This window comes from Chiloscyllium plagiosum, unplaced genomic scaffold (genome assembly GCF_037043375.1).
Source record: "Chiloscyllium plagiosum isolate Xiang-an unplaced genomic scaffold, Cpla_swu_hap1 HiC_scaffold_9, whole genome shotgun sequence".
NCBI classification, from domain to species: Eukaryota; Metazoa; Chordata; class Chondrichthyes; order Orectolobiformes; family Hemiscylliidae; genus Chiloscyllium; species Chiloscyllium plagiosum.
The window spans coordinates 1,411,800-1,438,604 of NW_028270147.1; the positions used below are offsets into that span (position 1 = coordinate 1,411,800).

At 45.9% G+C, this 26,805-nt stretch overlaps 1 protein-coding gene across 5 annotated transcripts in view; it reads right to left on the minus strand.

Moving 5' to 3' along the window:
• henmt1 (HEN methyltransferase 1) overlaps window positions 1–26,805 on the minus strand; it is a 113,073-nt gene that overhangs the window by 69,491 nt on the left and 16,777 nt on the right. Inside the window, exon 2 of one of the 5 annotated variants that reach the window (XM_087990331.1) lies at window positions 336–454. The exons of 3 other annotated variants lie outside the window; for them this stretch is intronic. In XM_087990331.1, coding sequence (XP_087846457.1) covers window positions 336–422 — 87 coding nt within the window. In that variant the 5' untranslated portion in view covers window positions 423–454. Of the gene's footprint in view, window positions 1–335; window positions 455–6,072; window positions 6,196–26,805 lie in introns of those variants that run through there. One more of the 5 variants, XM_087990335.1, reaches the window with a different exon arrangement.

The window sequence follows — 26,805 nt, forward strand, 5'->3', positions numbered from 1 at the left end:
AACTGTTGATTATTGTAAAAGCCCATTTAGTTCACTAATGCCCTTTAGGGAAGGAGATCTGTCCATACCTGTTTGACCTACATGTGATTCCAAATCTACAACAACCTTTAACTAACTGCACTCTTAGGCAATTAGACAAGGGTAATAAACACCGATCCAGCCAGTGATGCCCCAGCCCATGAATGATTTTTTTTGTTTAAAAATCGAAACCTTTGTGTTTAAATAAAGCATGCTGCATTCACCTAACCAGAATTTATAACAATTTTAGTCAATATGATGTTTTGCATTCTACAACGATATTAAGCATTTCCCACATTATGTGGTCCTCTACTTACTTTCCTTGCCTTATATTTCTCTACAAGTTCAAAGACCAGCTGATATCTCTGCTTGTACAAAGGTGGGTTGAAGGTTATAGTCTCCATCCTTCTGCTTCTATCAGAGTTTGTTGAAAAACCTGTTTAATCACATTAGCCAAACATCCAAATATAAGTCAGATTCAAAGTCAGGCAGTCACTACAGCTACTATATGTCCTTGATAAGTGTGTAACTAACAGGCAGGGAGGAAGCTGTCGAGCGCGGGAGCCGTGATTTACTAAGGACGTTGAATCTCTTGTCAAAAGGAAGAAGGCGACTTAGGATGAGATGTGAAGTTAGGGCATTTAAGAATTACAAGTTAGCCAGCAAAGACCGAAAGAGAGAGCTAAGAAGAGCCAGGAGGGCACATGAGATGTCATTGGCGGATGGGATCTAGTACATTAGATGGATCAGTTTTTGTCTAATGAGTACAGGAAGGTTTCCTGACAAGAGGGGAGGCCACACTGGATCTGGTGCTTGGTAATGGACCAGGCCAGTGTTTGATTCAGTGGTAGGTGAGCACTTTGGAGACAGTAACCATAATTCAGTTACATTTATGCAAGGTTTGTGAAGGTATGTAGCTCAGGTTGAGGTTTAGGGTGTAGGTTTGCTCGCTGAGCTGTAGATTTGATATCCAGATGTTTCATTACCTGGCTAGGTAACATCATCAGTGGCGAGCTCCAAGTGAAGCGAACCTATTGTCTCCTGCTTTCTATTTATATATTTCTCCTGGATGGGGTTCCTGGGGTTTGTGGTGATGTCATTTCCTGTTCGTTTTCTGAGGGGTTGATAGATGGCATCTAGATCTATGCGTTTGTTTATGGCATTGTGGTTGGAGTGCCAGGCCTCAAGGAATTCTCTGGCATGTCTTTGCTTAGCCTGTCCCAGGATAGATGTGTTGTCCCAGTCGAAATGGTGGTTTTTTTCATCCATGTGTAGGGCTACGAGGGAGAGAGGGTCGTGTCTTTTTGTGGCTAGCTGGTGTTCGTGCATCCTGGTGGCTAACTTTCTTCCTGTTTGTCCTACGTAGTGTTTGTGGCAGTCCTTGCATGGAATTTTATAGATAACGTTGGTTTTGTCCATGGGTCGTACTGGGTCTTTTGTCATCACAAAACGAAACAAGATAGAAGAGACATTTAACATCATCAACAACACCCTCACAGGCATAAAGTTCACCAAGGAGGAAGATACCGACAACAAACTCGCATTCCTGGATGTCACAGTCGAAAGAAAGGACAACGGAGAACTACAAACCTGCGTATACAGAAAACCGACAAACACTGACCAAACACTTAACTACATCAGCAACCATCCCAACACACACAGATGAAGCTGTATCAGAACACTATTCCAACGAGCCACCACAGACTGCAGCAAAGACAAACTTCAGAAAACAGAGGAGAACCACCTATACAACGTATTCAAGAAGAACGGATACTCAAATAATAGTGCAGATTCCTCAAGAACAAACCACGACAAGCAGACCAAACACAGCCAGAAACCCTAACCACCTTACCATACATCAAAGAAGTTTCAGAAATGACAGCCAGATTACTAAGACCCCTCGGAATCCTAGTAGCACACAAACCCACCAACACTCTCAAACAAAAACTAACAAACTTAAAAGACCCAGTACAACCCATGGACAAAACCAACGTCATCTACAAAATTCCATGCATGGACTGCCACAAATACTACGTAGGACAAACAGGAAGAAAGTTAGCCACCAGGATACACGAACACCAGCTAGCCACAAAAAGACACGACCCTCTCTCCCTCGTTGCCCTACACATGGATGAAAAAAACTACCATTTTGATTGGGACAACACATCTATCCTGGGGACAGGCTAAGCAAAGACATGCCAGAGAATTCCTCGAGGCCTGGCACTCCAACCACAACGCCATAAACAAACGCATAGACCTAGATGCCATCTATCAACCCCTCAGAAAACGAACAGGAAATGACATCACCACAAACCCCAGGAACCCCATCCAGGAGAAAGATATAAATAGAAAGCAGGAGACAACAGCTTTGCCTCACTCGGAGGTCGCCACTGATGATGTTACCGAGCCAGGTAATGAAACGTCGGGATATCAAACATACAGCTCAGCGAGCAAACCTACACCCTAAACCCCTCAGTTACATTTAGTTTAGCGATGGAAAGGGATAGGTACATGCCACAGGTCAAGAGTTATCAATGGGGCAAGGGCAATTATAATGCATTTAGGCAAGAATTAGGATGCATAGAATGGGGTAGCAAAATGCAGGGGATGCAGACAATGGAAAAGTGGAGCTGGTTTAAGGAACAGATATTGTGTGTCCTTGACAGGTATGTCCCTGTCAGGCAGGGAGGAAGTGATAAGGTACAGGAACCGTGGTTCACTACAGAAATTGCATCTCTTGTTAAGCAGAGAAAGATGCTTATGTGTTGATGATGCAAGATGGTTCAGACGAGGCGATGGAGAGCTACAGATCAGCTAGGAAGAATTTAAAGAGAGAGTTAAGAAGAGCAAAGAGAGGACATGAGCAGTCTTTAGCAAACAGAATAAAGGAGAACCCTAAAGCTTTCTATAGATATATGAGGAATAAAAGGTTGACCAGGGTAGGAATAGGGCCAGTCAAAGACAGAAATGGAAAGTTGAGTGTGGACCCTGTGGAGATCAGAGAGGTGTCAAATGAACATTTCTCACTCAGGAAAATGAGAATGTTGTAGAGGAGAAGAGTGAGGTAAAGGTACTAGATTAGAAAGGATCGAGGTTAGTTATGAACAGGTGTTATCAATTCTAGAAGGATGAAAGTAGAGACGTCCCCTGGGCCGGATGGGATTTATCCGAGGATTCAACGGGAAGCTAGGGAAGAGATAGCAGAGCCTTTGATATTTGAGTCGTCATTGTCTACAGGTTTAGTACCAGAGGACTGGAGGATTGCAAATGTTGTGCCCTTGCTCAAGAAGGGCAGTAGAGATGACTCAGGTAATTATAGACCAGTGAGCCTTACTTGTGTTATAGGAAAGGTTTTGGAAAGGATTGTAAGAGATAAGATTTATAGCCATCTAGCAAGCAACAATTTGATTTCAGATAGTCAACATGGTTTCATCAAGGGCATGTCGTATCTCACAAACCTCATTGAGTTTTTTGAGAAGGTGACCAAGCATGTAGATGAGGGTAGGGCAGTTGACATGGTATACATGGACTTCAGTAAAGCCTTTGATAAGGTTCCACATAGTAGGCTGTTGAAGAAAATGCAGAGGCATGTATTGAGGATGATTTAGCAGTTTGGATTAGAAACTTCTTTCTGAAAGAAGGCAGCAAATAATGGTTGTTGGAAAATATTCAGCTTGTATTCCGGTTACTAGTGGTGTGCCCCAAGGATCTGTTTTGGGAGCACTGCTGTTTGTCATTTTCATAAGTGACTTAGACGCAGGCATAGGTGGATGGATTAGTAAATTTGCAGACGTCAATAAAGTCAGTGGAATAGTGGACAGTTTGGAAGAATTCTACAGGTTGCAGGGGGACTTGGATAAACTGCAGAATTGGGCTGAGAGGTGGCAAATGGAGTTCAATGCAGCTAAATGTGAGGTGATGCACTTTGGGAAGAATAAATGGAAGGCAGAATACTGGGACAATGGAAAGATTCTTGGTAGTGTGAATGTGCAGAGGGATCTTGGAGTCTGTGTACATAGATCCCTGAAAGTTGCCACTCAGGTTGATAGTGCTGTTAAGAAGGCACACATTTTTCCCAAAGAAATCCCCCATCGCAACTTCTACCACCTGTCCTGGCTCGATCCCCAGTACCAGGTCCAATATGGCTCCTTCCCTTGTCAGCAGTACTAACATATTGCTGTAGAAAACTTTCCTGGACGCTTCTTACAAATTCTGTCCCATTTGTTCTTCTACCTCACACTCATTGTTGGGAGGCCTGTAATACAGCCCCAACAGTGTAACTGCACCCTTCTTATTTCTCAGCTCTACCCATAGTGCCTTACTACCCAAGACTTCCACAGTGTGCTCCTTTAGCACAGCCGTGATATCGTCCTTGACCAGCAATGCAACTCCACTCCCCCCTTTTACTTCCCTCCCTGTCCTGTCTGAAGCATCTATATCCTGGAACATTTAATTGCCAATTATCATGCTCTTCCTTCAACCAAGTCTCTGTGATTGCAATAACGACATACAATAACATGGGCGGCATGGTGGCTCAGTGGTTAGCACTGTTGCCTCATAGCACCAAGGATCCGTGTTCAATTCCCGCCTCGGACAACTGTCTGTGTGGAGTTTGCATATTCTCCCCGTGTCCGGGTGGGTTTCCTCCGGGTGCTAGTTTCCTCCCACAGCCCAAATATTTGCAGGTTAGGTGAGTTGCCCGTACTGTTAGGTGCAGGGGTAAATTTATGGGAATAGGTCTGGGTGGGTTGTTCTTCGGAGGGTCGGTGTGAACTTGGTGGGCCGAAGGGCTTGTTTCCACATGGAAGGGAATCTAATCCCAGGCACCAATCCAAGCCCTAAGTTCATCTGCCTTACACACTATACTCCTTGCATTAAAGTAGATGCATTTCAGGCCACCAGTTTTTTTGTGCTCATCTGCTCTCTGCCTACTCTTCCCTTTATTAATGCTATCTTCATGATTCTTACAATCTCCAGTCTCCACCTCGCTGCCTACTTGCTTTATCTTCTGGTCCCCAGCCCCCTGCCACGTTAGTTTAAAACCTCTCCAACAGTAGCAAAAACTCCTCCAAGGACATTGATTCCACTCTGGTTCAGATGTAGACCGTCCACTTTGTAATAGTCCCACCTTCCCCAGAATCGGTTGCAATGTCCAACAAATCTGAACCTCTCCCTCCTACACCATCTCTCAAGCCACGTATTCATCCTGCCTATTTTTTCATTTCTATGCTGGCTAGCACGTGGCACTGGTAGTAATCCTGAGATGACTACCTTTGAGGTCCTCCTCTTGAACTTTTCTCCGAGCTCCCTGAATTCTTCTTTCAGGACCTCATCTCCTTTTCTACTTATATCATTGGTGCCTATATGCACCAAGACAACTGGCTGTTCACCCTCCCCTTTTAGAATGCTCTGCAACTGATCAGTGACATCCCTGACCTGAGCACCTGGGAGGCAACATACCATCCAGGAATCCCGTTTTCGGTCACAGAATTGTGTATCTACTCTCCTCACAATAGAATCCCTTATAACTATGGCCCTACGAGTCTTTTTCCTGCCCTTCTGAACAGCAGTGCCCGCCACGGTGCCATGATCCTGGCAACTGCTGCACTCCCCTGGTGAGCCATCTCCCCGGAACAGTATCCAAAACGGTATACCTGTTTTGGAGGGAGCTGACCGCAGGGGACACCTGCACTGCCTTCCTACCCTTTTTCTGTCTTTTGGTCACCCGTTCATGGTCTCCCTCAGCAATTTTAACCTGCGGTGTGACCAGTTCACTAAACGTGCTATCTACGACTCCTCAACATCGCGGATGCTCCACAGTGAGTTCATCCGAAGCTTCAGAGCTGTCATGCAGTCAAACAAGGACTGCAGCTGGACACACTCCTTGCAAGTGTAAGAGTCAGGAACGTCAGACACATCAAGCAAGAGGCACATGCCACAGGTCTGAGGTCCCCTGCCAGTAAGCTTAGCTTAGCTTTATATGAACTAACTAAAACCAAACAATGCACTTAAATATATGAAAAAGAAAGATAAAGAGAAAAATAAAAGCCTTACCTTACATAGTCTTTTCTTCCAGTTAGAGGAAGAGGGGACGGGAGGGAGATACTACACGTGTAGTATCTCAGGTTTAGCCATTGCCCAAATATAAATTAAGCTGTAACCTTCCTGGCAGCCCTCACTTCACTCCACTTCTCTCCTCGCCACTCTGTCAAAATTGTATAGGATTATTATAAAAACTGGCTTCATCCTCAGGTCGGGGAAGAGACTTCTCAACTGCCTGGGCAGACCGTCTGTGCTGTTTCAGCTTAGAAATTTTCTCTTCCGTAATATCGCCGTACTAATAAACTGTTTGTCAATTTCACTTTGAACTGTGCTTTGTGACCTCTAACTTATTGGGCAAATTTCTCTGACACCAAGGATCCAAGGATCTGAATCTGAATCTGCCCCATGCACCAGCTCTCAAGCCACACACATCTGCCAAATCCTCCTATTCCTACTCTTGCTAACAGATTGCACTGGAACTAGTCCAGAAATTAGAACTTTGAGGTCCAGCATTTTAACCTTCTGTCTAACTCCCTATAATCAGTCCTTAGGATCTAATTCCTTTTTTCTTTCGATATGTACGACAAGCTCTGTCTGCTCGCCCTCCCTCTTAAGTATTTCACGTAACTGATCAGAGACATAGAACCTGGCACTAGTAAGGCAAAAAAACATCCTGGAGTCACGATCGCAGCCACAGAAATGCGAGTCTGTGCCCCTCTGTCCCACACCACTAACATTCGCTTGGCATTTGCCCAACCTGGTCTCTCCAGCTGAGCCAGTCATGATGCCACAGGCTTAGCTGCAGTTGTTGTACTCCCCTGAGAGGCTAGCCTCCCACAAGTTTCCAAAATAGTATACCTGTTTGAGAAGGGAATAGCCACAGGAGAATCCTGCACTACCTGCCTACCTCTCCTGACAGTCACCTATCTACCTAACTGAACCTCTGGTACGGTCACACTTGGAGTGTAGTGTACAGTTCTGGTCACCGCATTATAAGAAGGATGTGGAAGCTTTGGAAAGGGTGCAGAGGAGATTTACTAGGATGTTGCCTGGTATGGAAGGAATGTCTTACAAGGAAAGGCTGAGGGCCTTGAGGCTGTTCTCGTTAGAGAGAAGGTTGAGAGGTGACATAATAGAGACATACAAGATAATCAGAGGGTTAGATAGGGTGGACAGGGAGAGCCTTTTTCCAAGTATGGGGACGGCAAATAGAAGGGGACACAACTTTAAAGTGAGGGGGAGATAGATATAAGACAGATGTCAGAGGTAGCTTCTTTATTCAGAGAGTAGTAAGGATATGGAATGCTTTGCCTGCAACAGTAGTAGATTCGCCAAGTTTAAGTGCATTAAGTTGTCATTGGACAGGCATATGGACGTACATGGAATAGTGTAGGTGGGATGGGCTTCAGATTAGTATGACAGGGCTGCGCAACATTAAGGGCCAAAGGGCCTGTACTGCGCTGTAATGTTCTATGTTCTATATGTTCTATGAACCTGTGGTGTGGCCATATCACTGTAACTAATGTCGATCACACTCTCTGCCCCGTTTGCTCCTTAGTGTCTCCAACTGGCTCTCCAATCAAACCATTTGGACTGTGAGGATCTGCATCTTGTTACACTTCTTCACATATAGTTGTCACGAACACTAAACAGTTCCTTGATCTCCTACATGTGGCAGATGCACACCACTGCCTAACTGGCATCTTTGCCCTTTCACAGTAAGACCAAGAACAGAATCATATCTTGCCCTTACCTCATTGCTGATCACCCTTGTCACCGAAGCACTGTATTCACCAAAGACCACACTTAAACCACCAGCAGCACTTCCATCGTAAAGCTGCCTTCTGAAAAGGGCCACTCCCAGTAGAGGAGAAAGTGAGGACCGCAATTTCCCCCCCGACGTGGTCGACGATGCCCTCCACCGCATCTCTTCCACTTCCCGCTCCTCCGCCCTTGAACCCTGCCCCTCCAACCGCTACCAGGACAGAACCCCACTGGTCCTCACCTACCACTCCACCAATCTTCATGTACAGCGCATCATCCGCCGTAATTTCTGCTACCTCCAAACGGACCCCACCACCAAGGATATATTTCCCTCCCCTCCCCTATCAGCATTCCGTAAAGACCACTCTCTCCGTGACTCCCTCGTCAGATCCACACCCCCCACCAACCCAACCTCCACTCCCGGCACCTTCCCCTGCAACCGCAGGAGCTGCAAGACTTGCGCCCACACCTCCCCCCTCACCTCCCTCCAAGGCCCCAAAGGAAACTTCCATATCCGCCACAGATTCACCTGCACCTCCACACATATCATCTATTGCATCCTCTGCACCCGATGTGGCCTCCTCTATATTGGGGAGACAGGCCGGCTACTTGCGGAGCGTTTCAGAGAACACCTCTGGGACACCCGGAACAACCAACCCAACCACCCTGTAGCTCAACATTTCAATTCCCCCTCCCAGCCCACCAAGGATATGCAGGTCTTTGGACTCCTCCATCGTCAGACCACAACAAAACGACGGTTGGAGGAAGAACGCCTCATCTTCCGGCAAGGAACGCTCCAACCACAAGGGATGAACTCGGATTTCACCAGTTTCCTCATTTCCCCTCCCCCCACCCTGTCTCAGTCAAATCCATCAAATTCAGCACCGCCTTCCTAACCTGCAATCTTCTTCCCGACCTCTCCGCCCCCACCCCAGTCTGACCTATCACCCTCACCTTGACCTCTTTCCACCTATCACATTTCCGACGCCCCTCCCCCAAGTCCCTCCTCCCTACCTTTTATCTTAGCCTGCTGGACAAACTTTCCTCATTCCTGAAGAAGGGCTTATGCCCGAAACGTCGATTCTCCTGTTCCCTGGATGCTGCCTGACCTGCTGCGCTTTTCCAGCAACACATTTCCACTCCCAGTAGAGGTTGCCTCCCTTTTATTCACTCCTGGGCAACTGCTGGTGACTGAGCTGACTCCTCGCAGAATTCTCCTTAGTCACTTCTCAGCAGCGACTCTGTTGCAACTCAGTGCCGCTGCTCCCACAGTCCCTCAGAACTGGCTCCCAGAGCTACCACAAGCCCTGGGCTTCTTAATCAGGAGGTGATGGCCTAGTGCTATTATTGCTAGACTAATAATCTGGAAACCCAGGTAATGTTCTGAGGAATTTATGTCCAATAATATCTAGAACAAAAAGTTGAATGATGATCAAGAATCCACTGCCGACTGATGGAAAAAGCCATCTGGCTCACTAATGCCCTGTAGGCAACAAAACTGGTCTGGTCGACATGACTCTAGGCCCCCAGCAATGTCTCTAAATTGCCATTTAGGTAATTAGAGATGGGCAACGAATGCTGGCCTAGCCAACGACACCCACATGAATCAATGAATGATGAATGAAATATGTGATGATGATGCTTCTTTAAAAAGATTATGTTGTCCTTAGCTTTTTTTTCCCCCCAGGGAGGTCATAAAAGTCTAAGTTGGATGGATTTTAGGGCCAATTTGGTTACAGCTAACAGATTCTGCTTCAGGCAAAAGGCTTTCAAGTTTTAAAAAAAATTGTACAATGAAAGGGGAGCGGCCAGTTCTCCCAGCTCAGTTTTTTACTCTGGTTTGGTCTGGCTATTCACTGAAAGCAGTCAGGCAGTTTTGAGGCTGCTGATCCAAGAAACAACTACATGAAAGAAGCAGGTCCTTGCTGATCCTCTCTGACATCTCGTCTGTAGGACCCTGTGTTTGATTTTACCTTTTGTGCCAAGGGGTGTTTATGAGAATTGTTGCAAGTATTAAGAATGGCATCATTAAGTGGGGATGGTCTGTTGGGTTTTTGGCTAAGTTAAATTAGTCAGTATTCTATTCTCTTTTGTTTGTGTTTCATTCGGTAATCTTTTAGATAAAAATTCTGTTCTGTTTAAAACTTAGTGATTTGACCAGCTGCATCTCTCCTGAATATCCCAGTTATACCTGCTTAAAACAACTAGCAACGTTAGGGTCTGGGCTACATTCTAGAAATGTTTTGAGGGGGTCTGGCCTGGTCCATAACAGATTGGGGATCATCTGGGATTTGCTCTGTAATTCCAAATTGGGATTAGGGTTGTCGGGCTTGAAGTACTTGAAAGTGTCTTTTGTTCCCGGTATTGAATTTGGTTGGTTTAAACAGCGCTTGGGATAGCAATGGTTATTTCAGTCACCAAACATTTTCTGAAGGTGGAATAAGTGACTTTGGGGGGTTTGCAAAAGGCGATTAAGGCCAAACTGCTGGAATTAGCAGACAAACTGAAGTTGGAGCCGTCTCCTTCCATGAGGAAAAGAGAGATAATTAAAGCAATAGGTCAACATTTAAATTTGCTGGAAACCCCATCAGAATCTTTAGAGATGGTTAAATTTCAATTGAAAATGAAGCAAAAGACAAGGAAAGGACAACAGAAATGAAACAGTTTGAATTACAATTAAAAGCAGAACAGTGCAGAAAAGAAACTGGCACTTCGACAGGAGTTCAAAAATTCACTTTCTGAAGTACTAAGAACCACAATGGAAGAGCAGAGAGTCAAAACAGTAAGATTAGCAGCTGAAATGGCTGATGGTTATGAGTTGGTCCATAAATCAAAGTTCGGCTTCCAAAATCAATTTCAATTAGTGAGAGGTAGAATTTGGGGGAAAAAGAGAAATCCTCACCTGGAAAGGGAAAGGTAAGTCTTGGTGAAGATCCGAAGGATAACTTAAAAGGAAACCCTTGAAGGGGAAACAGAAGTTAAAAAGCTCCACTGTTTTCACTGCAATAAAGTAGGCCATGTGAAATCAGAGTTGGTGGGTTAAGAAAAGCACTGGGAAGCCAGGCTAATGCACAAAATACATAGGAGAAAGTGAGGACTGCAGATGCTGGAGTACCAGAGTTGAAAATGTGGTGCTGGAAAAACACAGCAGGCCCTAACCCTAACTCGCCTTCCAATCCTCCCACTTCCTCCAAACCAAAGGAGTAGCCATGGGCACCCGCATGGGCCCCAGCTATGCCTGCCTCTTCGTCGGATATGTGGAACAGTCCATCTTCCGCAGCTACACTGGCACCACCCCCCACCTTTTCCTCCGCTACATCGATGATTGTATTGGCGCTACCTCGTGCTCCCATGTGGAGGTTGAACAGTTCATTCACTTTACTCACATCTTCCACCCCGACCTCAAGTTTACCTGGACCGGCTCAGACACCTCCCTCCCCTTCCTAGACCTCTCCATTTCTATCTCGGGCGACCAACTCAACACAGACATTTACTGTAAACCGACCGACTCCCACAGCTACCAAGATTACACCTCCTCCCACCCTGCCCTCTGTAAAAATGCCATCCCATATTCCCAATTCCTCTGCCTCCACTGCATCTGCTCCCAGGAGGACCAATTCCACTACCAAACAACTCAAATGGCCTCCTTCTTCAAAGACCGCAGTTTCCCCTCCGAAGTGGTCAACCACAAAATACATAGGAATGGGATTGAGGGTGCTTTAGCGGTTTGGATCAGAAATTGGCTAGTTGTAAGAAGACAGAGGGTGGTGGTTGATGGGAAATGTTCATCCTGGAGTTCAGTTACTAGTGGTGTACTGCAAAGATCTGTTTTGGGTCCACTGCTGTTCGTCATTTTTTATAAATGACCTGGATGAGGGCGAAGAAGGATGGGTTAGTACAATTTGCAGATGACACTAAGGTCAGTAGAGTTGTGGACAGTATCAAAGGATGTTGCGGGTTACAAATGGACAAGGGTAAACTGCAGAGCTGGGCTGAGAGGTGGTGAATGGTGTTTAATGCGGAAAAGTGTGAGGTGATTCACTTTGGAAGGAATACAGAGTGCTGGGCTTATGATATCTTGGTAGCGTGGATGAGCAGACAGATCTCGGTGTCCATGTACATAAATCCCTTCAAGTTGCCACCGAGGTTGATAGGGTTGTTAAGAAGGCATAAGTATGTTAGCTTTACATGTCGGAGGATTGAGTTGCAGCTGTACAAAACCCTGTTGCGACCGCACTTTGATTATCGCATACAGTTCTGGGTCGCCGCATTATAGGAAGGATGTGGAAGCATTAGAAAAGGTTCAGAGGAGATTTAACAGGATGTTGCCTGGTATGGAGGGAAGGTCTTATGAGGAAAGGCTGAGGAACTTGAGGCTGTTTTTGTTAAAGAGAAGACGTGACTTAATTGAGACATATAAGATAATCAGAGGGTTAGATGGGGTCTGGGCTACTTTCTTGAAATGTTTTGACGGGATGTGGCCTGGTGCGTAACAATAAGAAAAAAAATGTTCACAATAGGATTAGTCGTGACATAAGTAGTCAGTTATTTCAGGTGGCTGAATGGCTGGTTTGCAATGCAGAGTAATGTCAACAGCGTGTGTTCGATTCCTGCACCAGCTTAGGCTACCATGAAGGACTCTCAGTCTCAACCTTTCCCGTCCTCTCTCGGTGTAAGCATGCACAGATCATTGAAGGTAGCAGGACAGATGGAGAGAGAAGTTAATTTTGTGTTGTGTTCTCAACTTTATTAAAAAAGAGAGGACAAGAGTGAATCCTTAGAAAACTATAAAGGCAGTAGGAGTGTACTTAAGAGGGATATGGAAGATATAGAATGTAGGAAAATAGATGGTGACACCTTCCAAAGTGCTGGATGTCTTGAAATGCATAAAGGTGGATAAATCCCCAGGACCTGACCAGGTGTACCCTAGAATTCTGTGGGAAGCTAGAGAAGTAATTGCTGGGCCTCTTGCTGAGATATTTGTATCATCGATAGTCATAGGTGAGGATGACTAACGTGGTGCCACTGTTTAAGAAGGGTGGTAAGGACAAGCCAGGGAATTATAGACCAGTGAGCCTGACGTCGGTGGTGGACAAGTTGTTGGAGGGAATCCTGAGGGACAGGATGTACATGTCTTTGGAAAGGCAAAGACTGATTAGGGATAGTCAACATGGCTTTGTACTTGGGAAATCATGTCTCACAAACTTGATTGAGTTTTTCAAAGAAGTAACAAAGAGGATTGATGAGGGCAGAGTGGTAGATGTGATCTATATTGACATCAATAAGGCGTTTGACAAGGTTCCCCATGGGAGACTGGTTAGCAACAGTAGTTCTCAAGGAATAGAGGGAGAACTAGCCAATTGGATACAGAACTAGCTCAAAGGTAGAAGACAGAGGGTGGTGACGGAGGGTTGTTGCAAGGTTTGTAGCTCAGGTTGAGGTTTAGGGTAGGTTTGCTCGCTGAGCTGTAGGAGGGTTGTTTTTCAGACTGGAGGCCTGTGACCAGAGGAGTGCCACAAGGATCGGTGCTGGGTCCTCCACTTTTTAACATTTACATAAATGATTTGGATGCGAGCCTAAGAGGGAGAGTTAGTAAGTTTGCAGATGACATCAAAATTGGAGGTGTAGTGGACAGCGAAGAAGGTTACCTCAGATTACAACAGGATCTTGACCAGATGGGCCAATGGGCTGAGAAGTGGCAGATGGAGTTTAATTCAGATAAATGCGAGATGCTGCATTTTGGGAAAGCAATCTTAGCAGAACTTATACACTTAATGGTAAGGTCCTACCGAGTGTTGCTGAACAAAGTTGCTTGGACTGCAGATTCATAACTCCTTGAAAGTTGAGTCACAGGTAGATAGGATAGTGAAGAAGGCATTTGGTATGCTTTCTTTTATTGGTCAAAGTACTGAGTACGGGAGTTGGGAGGTCATGTTGTGGCTGTACAGGACATTGGTTAGGCCACTGTTGGAATATTGTGTGCAGTCTGGTCTCCTTCCTATTGGAAAAATGTTGCGAAACTTGAAAGGGTTCAGAAAAGATTTACAAGGATGTTGCCAGGGTTGGAGGATCTGAGCTACAGGGAGAGGCTGAACAGGCTGGGGCTGTTTTCCCTGGAGCGTCGGAGGCTGAGGGGTGACCTTATAGAGGTTTACAAAATTATGAGGGGCATGGATAGGATAAATAGGCAAAGTCTTTTCCCTGGGGTCGGGGAGTCCAGAACTAGAAGGCATAGGTTTAGGGTGAGAGGGGAAAGATATAAAAGAGACCTACGGGGCAACATTTTCACACAGAGGGTGGTACGTGTATGGAATGAACTGCCAGAGAAAGTGGTGGAGGCTGGTACAATTGGTACATTTAAGAGGCATTTGGATAGGTATATGAATTCGGAAGGGTTGGAGGGATATGGGCCGTGTGCTGGCAGGTGGGACTAGATTTAGTTGGGACTAGATTTAGTTGGGATATCTGGTCAGCATGGACGGGTTGGACCGAAGGGTCTGTCTCCATGCTGACTCTAAGAGCAATGAGGTGATTTTGAATTTGTCTAAGACACCTGTTTGACTGCAGCTGGAGTACTGTATACGATTGAGGGCACCACTCTAGAGGTAAGATGTGAAAACATCAGAGAGAATGGAGAAGCAATTTACGAAAAGGTTCCAGGAACAAGAAACTTAAGTTACGAGTATAGATTGTAAAAGTTGGGACCGTTTTCCTTGGAGAGTAGGAGGCTGAGAGCAGATTTAATAGAGATTTCCAAAATCTTGAGCAAGCTGGATAGAATAGGGAGAAGCTGGTCCTGCTTGTAAAAGGTATAAGAACAAGAGGGCATAGATTTAAAGTGACGTGCAAAAAAAAAGGAAGGGTGATGTGAGAAAAATGTTAGCACAGTGAGTAGGCCGAGTGTGGAATATATTGCCTGGAAATGTGGTGGAGGCTGGTTCAATTGAGGCATTCAAGAAAGCATTGTATGATTAAATGCATAAAAATAGTGTGAAAAGGTGTGGGAGAAAAAGCAGATTTGCACGATGTTTGTTTGAAAAGCAAATGCATGAATATCCATAGCTCTGCAAGTAGATTTCCCACAAGGGCCCATCCTATTTCCTTTTGGAACCAGTCTTTGTCTCCTGCTTCCACCACCCTCCTCAGCAGTCAGTTACTGAATCAGTCATTACCACGCACTGTGTAATAAAAGCTCTCCCTCAGATCTGATTTATAACGCTAAAGAAAACAGGAACGGAGTAAGCCATTTGGCCCCTCAGGCCTGCTCTGCCATTTAACAATTGCAAAACCAGTTTCCTGCAATAGCTTCATATCTTTTAATTATTTAATTTGAAGAGTAAGAAAATTAAGTAGAAAAATGCATTGGATAATTTGATGGGATTGAAGGCTGACAAATCCCCAGAGCTTGATAATCTATATACAAGAGTACATTTTTTCTTCAGTTGTGGAACTTGGGCATCGCTGGCTGGCCAGTATTTATCGCTTGTCTCTAGTTGCCCTTGAGAAGGTGATGGTGGGCTGCCTTCTTGAACCACTGCAGTCCATGGCCTGTAGGTTGACCCATTATGCTCTTACTGAGAGAATTCCAAGATTCTGATTGCAGAGACAGTGAAAAAATAGCAATATTTTTCGAAATCAGAATGGCAAATGACTTGGAAAAGAACTTGCATGCGATGGAGTTCCCTTGTACTTGCTGCTCATGTCCTTCTGATGGAAGTGGTTGTGGATCTGGAAGGTGCTGTCTAAGGATCTTTGGTGAATTTCTGCAATGCATCTTGAAGATAGTATATGGTGCTTCTACTGAGTATCGGTGGAGGCAGCAGTGGATGCTTGTGGATGTAATGCCAATCAAGTGGACTGTTTTACCTTAGATGGTGTCAGGCTTCTCAACTATTTTTGGAGCTACACCCATCCAAGCAAGTGGGGAGTATTCCACCACACTCCTAACTCCTGATGAAGGGCTTAGGCCCACTTTGATTCTCCTGCTACTTGGATGCTGCCTGACCTGCTGTACTTTTCCAGCACCACACTCTCGACACTCCTAACTGTGCCTTGTAGACGGTGAACAGGCTTTAGGGAATCAGAAGATGACTTACCTATTGCAGGATTCTTAACCTCTGATGCAACTCTTGTAGTGGCTTTGTGGTTTTTGCAAAGATCTGCAGATCATGTTGTGAACGAGGAAGCTGGTTAGCTCACCAAATGCTGGGTTATCATGCAGACATTTCATTACCATGCGGGGTAACATCATCAATGCAACTAACTTACCATTACAGGACAGGCCAACCAGAGACACGCAAGGTAACTCTTGGAAGCCTGGTTTTCAGGATGATGGATTCAAGATTGCTGACACCATTGAATGTCATGGGGCAGTGGTTCGATTTTGTTTTATTGCAGATGGTCATTACTTGGCAGTTGTGAGGTGTGAATGTGACTTGCTGCTTTCAGCCCAAGTCTGGATATTGTCCAGATCTTGTTGCATTTGAACTGCTTCAGTATGAGTCATCATGAATGGTGCTGAACATTGTGCAACCATCGGCAAATATCCCCTTTTCTGGCCTTATGATGGAACAAAGGCCATTGGTGAAGCAGCTAAAGATGGTTGAGCTTAGGGCACTATCTTGAAGAATTCCTGCAGAACTGCCCAGAGTTAAAATGACTGACCTCCAACAGAGACAACCATTTTCTCAGTGCCCTGTGTAACTCCAATCAGTGGAGAGTTTGCCCACTGTTACCCTCTGCCAATTTTGCTTGTGCTCCTTGACGCCACACTTGGTCAACTGCAGCCATGATATCAAGGGCTGTCACTTTCACCTCACCTCTGGAATTCAGCTCTTTTGTCTATGAGCAAAGGAGAAAGTGGGGACTGCAGATGCTGGAGAGTCAGAGTTGAAAAGTGTGGCACTGGAAAAGCACAGCAGGTCACGTAGCATCCGAGGAACATTCATCAGGAAAGCCTGTTTTAACAAAGGCTGGAATGAGGTGAGGAACTAAGTGGCCATGATGAAACCCAAACAGGACGTCACAGAGCAATGCTGAACAGATGCATATTTAGATGTATTTTGTGGTGTTTCCCAGTTTTTATTCAGGGGTATATCTCAGTGTGCAATATGGTTTTTCCCAGCATATTTTGCTGTGTTTCCCATCTTATACTTATAAGTATTTTCCATTGTATATTTAGAGATTTGTCAGTATATATTCTGATGTAAACTGAGGTTTTATCCAGCGCACATGAAGAATATTTCTCAGCATATATTTAGAAGTACATGGAACAATACATCGATGATGTCACTTCCGCCCCCATCATGGCCACGTCCGCCCCTCAGAAGTCCTCATGCACCACACGTAACATCACTTCCGCCCCCAACGTCATCGCTGACGTCACACGCTCAGTGACTTCCGCCCTCCCCATGTTCGCCACCACTTCTGCCCCCACCAACACCACTCACCTGCATACTGCTGACATGTCCCCCACAGATCCAACTGTCACCATCCCCGCCCCCCAGAACCCTGAGGTGAACATCACCCCTGCTCATGACTCCACCCATATTTCTCCTACCATCACGCCCACTCCAGTTACAGACTCTGCCCCACTCCCAGCTCCAGCCATACCCCAGGTCCTAGCTCCCTGCCAAGTTTTCACCATCCCCCCAGACCTCCCCCTTACTGAGGACAAACAATCTGTCCTCAGCAAAGGCCTTACCTTTATCCCCCTCCATCCACGCATCAATGAATTTAATATGCATCGTGTTGTTGAACATTTCTTCCGCCGCCTCCACCTCCAAGCTTACTTTTACAATCAGGATTCCCGCCTACCTTCCGAGGACCGCTTCACTCACCTCCAACATGCTCCATCCACCTGGACACCCCGCGCTGGCCTATTGCCCGGCCTCGACCTCTTCATTTCCAACTACCGCCGAGACATTAACTGCCTCAACCTGTCCAGCTCCCTTCCCCACTCCAACCTCTCACCCTCACAACGCGCAGCCCTCCACTCCCTCTGCTCCAATCCTAACCTCACCATCAAGCCAGCGGATAAAGGGGGTGCAGTGGTAGTTTGGCGCACTGACCTCTACACTGCCAAAACCAGACGGCAACTCGAAGACACCTCTTCATACCACCCCCTCGACCATGACCCCACCCCCCATCACCAAACCATCATCTCCCAGACCATACAGAACCTCATCACCTCAGGAGCTCTCCTATCCACGGCTTCCAACCTTGTATTCTGGGAACCCCGCATTGCCTGATTCTACCTCCTTCCCAAGATCCACAAGCCTGACCACCCGGCCAACCCATTGTCTCAGCATGCTCCTGCCCCACCGAACTCATCTCTACGTACTTCGACACTGTCCTATCCCCTAGTCCAGGAACTCCCCACATACATTCGAGAGACCACCCACGCCCTCCACGACTTCTGTTATCCAGGCCCCCAACGCCTCATCTTCACCATGGACATCCAATCCCTTTTCATCTCCATTCGCCATGACCAGGGCATCCAAGCCCTCCATTTTTAACTCTTCCGATGTCCCCAACAGTACCATTCCACTGACACTCATTCGTTTGGCTGAATTGGTCCTCATCCTTAACAATTTCACCTTCAAAACCTCTCACTTCCTCCAGACCAAAGGGGTCTCCTCTGTGGGACCCAGCTATGACTGTCTCTTTGTCAGCTACGTAGAACAGTCCATCTTCCGTAGTTACACCAGCACCACTCCCCACCTCTTCCTCAGCTACATTGATGACTGCATCGGCACCACCTCGTGCTCCCATGAGGAGGTTCAGCAGTTCACTAACTTCACAAACACATTCCACCCCGACCTTAAACTCACCTGGACCATCTCTGACACCTCCCTCCCCTTCTTGGACCTCTCCATCTCCATTAATGACGACTGACTTGACAGTGACTTTTTTTTTTACAAACCCACTGACTCCCACAGCTACCTGGATTACACCTCTTCCCACCTTACCTCCTGCAAAAATGCCATCCCATATTCCCAATTCCTCTGCTTCCGCCATATCTGCTCCCAGGAGGACCAGTTCCAACACAGAACACACCAGATGGCCTCCTTCCTTAGAGACACAATTTCCCTTCCAATGTGGTTGAAAATGCCCTCCAACGCATCTCATCCACATCCCATCCATTTCCTGCACCTCCACCCTCAAACCCCATCCCTTCAACCGTAACAAGGACAGAACCCCCCGGTCCTCACTTTTCACCCTACCAACCTTCGCATAAACTGCATCATCTGCCAACATTTCCGCCACCTCCAAACGGACCCCAACACCAGAGATATATTTCCCTCCCCACCCCTTTCCGCTTTCCACAAAGATCGTTCCCTCCGTGACTACCTGGTTAGGTGCACGCCCCCTAACAACCCACCCTCCCGTCCTGGCACCTTCCCCTGCCACCGCAGGAATTGCAAAACCTGCACCCACACCTTCTCCCTCACCTCAATCTAAGGCCCCAAAGGAGCCTTCCATATCCAAAGTTTCAAGCTCCATTCCTATGAAGGGCTTTTGCCCAAAACGTCGATTTTCCTGCTCCTCGGGATGCTGCCTGACCGGCTGTGCTTTTCTAGCACCACTCTAATCTAAACTCTGGTTTCCAGCATCTGTAGTCCTCACTTTTGCCATAGAACAATACATTAGAGCAATAGGCCCAAAAGGAGAAGCTGCCAGAAAAGCTCAGCAGGTCTGGCAGCATCTGTGAAGAGCAATCAAAGTTAACGTTTCAAGTCCGGTGACCTCAGAACCAGAAAGGGTCACCAGACCCCAAGCATGAACTTTGAATTCTCTTCACAGATGCTGCCAAACCTGCTGAACTTTTCCAGCAACTTGCATTTGTTTCTGATTTACAGCATCCACAGTTCTTTTGATTCTTATTTTTTATAGAGGAACAGGCCCTTTGGCCCACGATGTTGTGCCGAGCATGACGCCAAATTAAACTAACCCCTTCTGCATGCCCATGACCCATATCCTTACATTCCTTCTTTATTCATGTGCTTATGTAAAAGTCCCCATCATATCTGCCTCCACCACAACCCCTGGCAGCATGTTCCAGGCACCTACCACTGTCTAAAAGCAAACTTGCCCCTCATGTCTCCTTTGGACTTTCCCTCTCTTCCATTAAATGCATGCCCCTTTTTATTAGACATTTCAACTCTGAGAAAAAGATTCTGACCATCAACCCTTTTTATAGATGTTTATCAGGTCTGCCCCAGCCTCCACTGGTTCAGGTAAAACAACCCAAGTCTGTCTAGACTTTCCTTATAGCTCATACCTGCTAATCCAGGCAGCATCCTGGTAAAACCTGTTCTGCACCCTCTCCAAAACCTCCACGTCATTCCTGTAACGTGGTGACCAGAATTGAACGCAATACTCCAAACGTGCCGAAATAAAAATTTTTATAAAGCAACTATGATGTTCAAGAGTTCATTCGCTCTGCTGATATGCAAGAAATTGAAAGTCCTGAGGGTAGGGTGGTGTGTCTTTGTCTTATGGTGGAATGTGGGAGGTTTACTTTCCCATCTCTTGTCATTGAGAGCCATTTGCATCATCATCATCTATTCAGAAATCAGTTGGAACATTGCAATTGAAATTCTGACCACACCCTATAGTTACAAAAAAAATACAATTCACACCAGATCTGACCATGAAGGGATAGAGTTATAGAGATTTACAGCATGGAAACAGACCCTTCGGTCCAACCCCACGCCGACCAGATATCCCAACCCAATCTAGTCCCACCTGCCAGCATCCAGTTCATATCCTTCCAAAGCCTTCCTATTCATATACCAATCCAAATGCCTTTTAAATGTTGCAATTGTACCAGCCTCCACCACTTCCTCTGGTAGCTCATTCCATACACGTATCACCCTCTATGTGAAAACGTTGCCCCTTAGGTCTCTTTTATATCTTTCCTCTCTCACCCTAAACCTATGCCCTCTAGTTCTGGACTCCCCCACCTCAGGGAAAAGACTTTGTCTATTTATCCTATCCATACCCCTCATAATTTTGTAAACCTCTATAAGGTCATCCCTCAGCCTCCGACGCTCCAGGGAAAACAGCCCCAGCCTGTTCAGCCTCTCCCTATAGCTCAAATCCTCCAACCCTAGCAACATCCTTGTAGATATTTTCTGAACCCATTCAAGTTTCACAACATCTTTCCGATAGGAAGGAGACCAGAATTGCACGCAATATTCCAACAGTGGCCTAACCAATGTTGATTCGCATTACATTGGATCTGGAGATGAAGTGGTCACTGCATCATATCTTGAGTGGCATGTGACTGTGAGGGAGTGGCTGGGGTTGACTTGAGCAGCATGTGACTGTAGGGAGTGGCCAGAGTACCTGTAAGCATTACAAACTGACCTGTATAAAGGGGATGTGTTTTCTTTGTTCGGGGCCTCTTTGACTCGACTTTGCACACCTGCGAGGAGGGTTGGGGATTGGGGCGGGGGTCACCTAATTTGTATGGTCTTTGATAAACTTTAACTGTTTGCAGAAGTTGGTGTGTGCAAATTGCATCTCGGGATGCGAAACCTCGAGAAAAGAACCTAACACAGCAACATGACATCCTGACTCTCGTACTCAATTCTTCAACCAATAAAAACAAACAAGTCATATGCCTTCTTTGCCACCCTATTCACTTGCGTGGCCACTTTCAAGGAGGTCTGGAATAGGACACCAAGATTGCTCTGTACATCAATGCTATTAAGGTTCCTGGCATTAACTGTATACTTTCTTTTAACATTTGATCTCCCAAAATGCAATATTTCACATTTATCCAGATTAAATTCCATCTGCAAATTCCCTACCCATAACTGTAACTGATCCATATCTCGTTGTATCCTTTGACAACCTTCCACACTATCCACAATTCCCCTGACGTTTGTGTCATCAGCAAACTTACTAACCCACCCATCTTTATTTTCATCCAAATCACGTAGATCACAAACAGCAGAGGTTCCAGTACAGATCCCTGCAGAACACCACTAGTCACTGACCTCCAGCCAGAAAAACACCCTTCCACTACCCTCTGTTTTTCGATTGGCAAGCCAATTCTGTATCTAAACAGCCAAGTCACCATGGATCACATGCATCTTCTTGAAAAGCCTGTGAGGGATTTTGTTGAAAGCCTTACTAAAATCCATGTCGACACCATCCACTGCTCCACCATCAACCATCGTCATGACCTACTCAAAACAATCAATCAAGTTAGTAAGACATGACTTGTCCTGCACAAAGCCATGCTGACTGTCCCTAATTAGGTCATGTTTTTCCAAATGCGCATAAATCCTATCCCTAAGAATGCTCTTCAATAGGTTCCCAACCACTGGTGTGAGACTCACCAGTCTATACTTTCCTGGATTGTCCCTATTTCCCTTCTTGAACAGAGGAACAATATTAGCTACTTGCCAGTCCTCAGGGACCTCTCCGGTGGCTAGAGAGGATACAAAGATCTTGATCAACCCCTCAGCAATCTTTTCTTGGTGTCTCTCAATAACCTGGTGTAGATACCATCGGGCCCTGATAACATGTTCTTCAAGAGACCTAACACCATTTATTCCTGACCTCAAAATGCTGATAATGCTGGACAGGTTTGACTCACTGAGGTAAGGAAGGGATGGTAGGTTGAACTTTAGGTGATAAGGGATGTGGAACATCTAGAGGAAGAAGGAAGCTTATTTAAGGTTGAGGAAGCAAGGATCAGACAGCGCTTTAAAGGGTTACAAGGTAGTCAGGAGGGAACTGAAGAATGGAGTTGGGACAGCAATAAAGGGGCATAAAAAAGCTTTAGCAAGTAGGATTAAGGAAAACCCTAAGGCATTCTACACTTATGTGAGGAACAAGATGGCCAAAGTGAGAGTAGGGTCGATCAGGGATAATGGAGGGAACTTGTGTCTAGAGTCAGAGGAAGTAAGGGAGGTCTTTAATGAATACTCTGCTTCAGTATTCACTACTGAGAGGGACCTTGACGTTTCTGAGGACAACATGAAACAGACTGATATGCTCGAACAGGTTGATGCTAATAAGGAGGTGTTGAAAATTTTAAAAAAACATAAGGATAGATAAATCCCCTGGGCCAGAGGATTACTTGGAAAAATATAGTTTGATTAGAGATGGTCAGTCATGCCTCACATACCCTATTGAATTCTTTGAGGATGATGTGACAAAACACATTGATGAAGGTAGAGAAGTGGATGTGGCATACATGGATTTTACCAACGCATTTGTTAAGGTTCCCGAAGGTAAGCTTATTTAGAAAGTAAGGAGCCATGGGATACAGGGAAATCTGGCTGTCTGCATACAGACTTGGCTGGCCCATAGAAGACAGAGGGTGGTGATAGATGGAAAGCATTCAGCCTGGAACTCAGTGACCAGTGCTGTTCTGCAGGGATCAGTTCTGGGACCTCTGCTCTTTGTGATTTGTATAAATGACTTGGATGAGGAAGTGGAAGTGTGGGTTAGTAAGTTTGCCGATGACACGAAGGTTGGAGGAGTTGTGGGTAGTGTGGAAGGCTGTTGTAGGCTGCAATGGGACATTGACAGGATGCAGAACTAGGCTGATAAGTGGTTAATGGCGTTCAACCTGGAAAAGTGATTCACTTTGGAAGGTCAAATTTGAATGCAGAGTACAGGGTTAAAGGCAGGATTTTTTGCAGAGTGGAGGAACAAAGGGAACTTGGGATCCATGTCCATAGATCCCTCAAAGTTGCCACTCAAGTAGAGAGCGTTGTTAAGAAGGCATATGATGTCTTGGCTTTTATTAGCAGGTGAATTGAGTTTAAGCGCAGCAAGGTTATGGTGGAGTTCTATATAGCCTTGGGTAGACCACACTTGGAATAGTGTGTTCAGTTCTGGTCGCCTCATTTTAGGAAAGACGTGGAAGCTTTAGAGAGGGTACAGAGGAAATTTCCCAGGATGCTACCTGGACTGGAAGGCATGTCTTATGAAGAAAGGTTGAGGAAGCTAGGGCTTTTCTTATTGGAATAATGGAGGATGAGATAGAGGAATACAAGATGCGGCACGGTGGCTCAGTGGTTAGCACTGCTGCCTCACAGCACCAGGGTCCCAGGCTCGATTCCAACCTTGGGTGACTGTCTGTGTGGAGTTTTCACATTCTCCCAGTGTCTGCGTGGGTTTCCTCCGGGTGCTCCAATTTCCTCCCACAGTCCAAAGATGTGCAGGTTAGGTGAATTGGCCATGCTAAATTGCCCATACTGTTAGCTGCATTAGTCAGAGGGAAATGGGTCCGGGTGGGTTACTCTTCGAAGGGTCAGTGTGGACTTATAGAACATAGAACATCGAAAAATACAACACAGGACAGGCCCTTTGGCCCTCGACGTTGCGCCGATCCAAGCCCACCTAACCTACACTAGCCCACTATCCTCCATATGCCTATCCAAGGCCCTTTTAAATGCCCATAATGAGGGAGAGCCAACCACTGCTACTGGCAGGACATTCCATGAACTCACGACTCGCTGAGTAAAGAATCTACCCCTAACATTTTTCCTATACCTACCACCCCTTAATTTAAAGCTATGCCCCCTCGTAATAGCTGATTCCATACGTGGAAAAAGGTTCTCATGGTCAACCCTATCTAAACCCCTAATCATCTTGTACACCTCTATCAAGTCACCCCTAAACCTTGTTTTCTCCAATGAAAATAGCCCCAGGTGCCTCAGCCTTTTCTCATACGATCTTCCTACCATACCAGGCAACATCCTGGTAAACCTCCTCTCCACCCGTTCCAGTGCCTCCACATCCTTCCTATAGTATGGCGACCAAAACTGCACACAATACTCCAGATGAGGCTGCACCAGAGTCTTATAAAACTGCAACATGACCTCAGGGTTCCGGAACTCAATTCCTCTACCAATAAAAGCCAGTACGCCATATGCCTTCTTCACCGCACTATTTACCTGGGTGGCAACTTTCAGAGATCTGTGTACATGGACACCAAGATCCCTCTGCTCCTCCACACCAACAAGTAGCCGACCATTAGCCCAGTACCCCGTCTTTTTGTTACTCTTACCAAAGTGAATCACCTCACACTTACCTACATTGAACTCCATTTGTCACCTTTCTGCCCAGCTCTGCAACCTATCTATATCCCACTGTAACCTGACACATCCTTCCTCACTGTCTACAACTCCACCGACTTTCGTAAACTTGCTCACCCAACCTTCTAGCCCCTCCTCCAGGTCATTTATAAAAATGACAAACTACAATGGTCCCAAAACAGATCCTTGCGGAACACCGCTATTAACTGCACTCCAAGATGAACCTTTACCATCAACTGCTACCCTCTGTCTTCTTCCAGCCAGCCAATTCCTACTCCAAACCTCCAACTCACCCTCAATGCCATACCTCCGTATTTTTTGCAGTAGCCTACCATGGGGAACCTTATCAAACGCCTTACTAAAATCCATATACACATCTACCGCTTTACCCTCGTCTACCCCCTTAGTTAGCTTCTCAAAGAATTCAATAAGGTTTGTGAGGCACGACCTGCCCTTCACAAAACCATGCTGACTATCCTTGATCACATTATTCCTATCCAGATGTTCATAAATCCTATCCCTTACAATTCTCTCTAAGACTTTGCCCACAACAGAAGTGAGACTCACCAGCCTATAGTTACTAGGGTTATCTCTACTCCCCTTCTTGAACAAGGGAACCACATTTGCTATCCTCCAATCTTCTGGCACTATTCCTGTAGACAAAGAGGACATAAAAATCAAGGCCAATGGCTCTGCAATCTCCTCCCTTGCTTCCCAGAGAATCCTAGGATAAATGCCATCAGGCCCAGGGGACTTATCTATTTTCACCCTTTCCAGAATTTCCAACACCTCTTCCCGAAATACCTCAAAGCCGTCCATTCTAATTAATTGTGACTCAATATTCACATCGGCAACAGTGTCCTGTTCCTGAGTGAATACTGACGAAAAGTATTCATTCAGTGTCTCCCCAATCTCTTCAGCCTCCACACGCAACTTCCCACTACTATCCTTGACTGGACCTATCCCTACCCTAGTCATTCTTTTATTCCTGACATACCTATAGAAAGCCTTAGGGTTTTCCCTAATCATGTCCCCTCCTTGCTGCTCTTAGCTCTCTCTTCAGATCCTTCCTGGCTACCTTATAACTCTCAATCGCCCCAATTGAACCTTCACGCCTCATCTTTACATAGGCCACCCTCTTCCATTTCACAAGGGATTCCAATTCCTTATTAAACCACGGCTCCCTCACACGACCCTTTCCTCCCTGCCTGACAGGTATATACTTATCAAGGACACTCAATAGTTTCTCCTTGAACAAGCTCCACATATCAATTGTGCCCATGCTTTGAAGCCTACTTTTCCAAGGCACGCATCCTAGGTCGTGCCTCACCGCATCATAATTTCCCCGCCCCCAGCTATAACTCTTGCTCTGCAGTGCACACTTATTCCTCTCCATCACTAGAGTAAAAGTCACCGAATTGTGGTCACTGTCCCCAAAGTGCTCATCTACCTCCAATTCTAACACCTGGCCTGGTTCGTTACCCAGAACCAAATCCAGTATGGCCTCAACTCTTGTTGGCCTGTCTACATATTGTGTCAGGAAACCCTCCTGCACACATTAGACAAATACCGACCCATCTAACGAACTCGAGCTATAGCTTTCCCAGTCTATATATGGAAAGTTAAAGTCCCCCATAACAACCACCCTATTACATTCACTCTTCTCCTGAATCATCCTCGCAATCCTTTCTTCTACATCTCTGGGACTATTAGGAAGCCTGTAGAAAACTCCTAACAGGGTGACCTCACCTTTTCTATTCCTAACCTCAGCCCAAACTACCTCAGATGGCGAGTCTTCATCCATCGTCCTTTCCACCGCTGTAATACTTGTTGGGCCAAAGGGCCTGTTTCCATGCTGTAGGAAATCTAATCTAAAAGATGATGAGAGGCAAAGATAGGGTGAATAACCAGA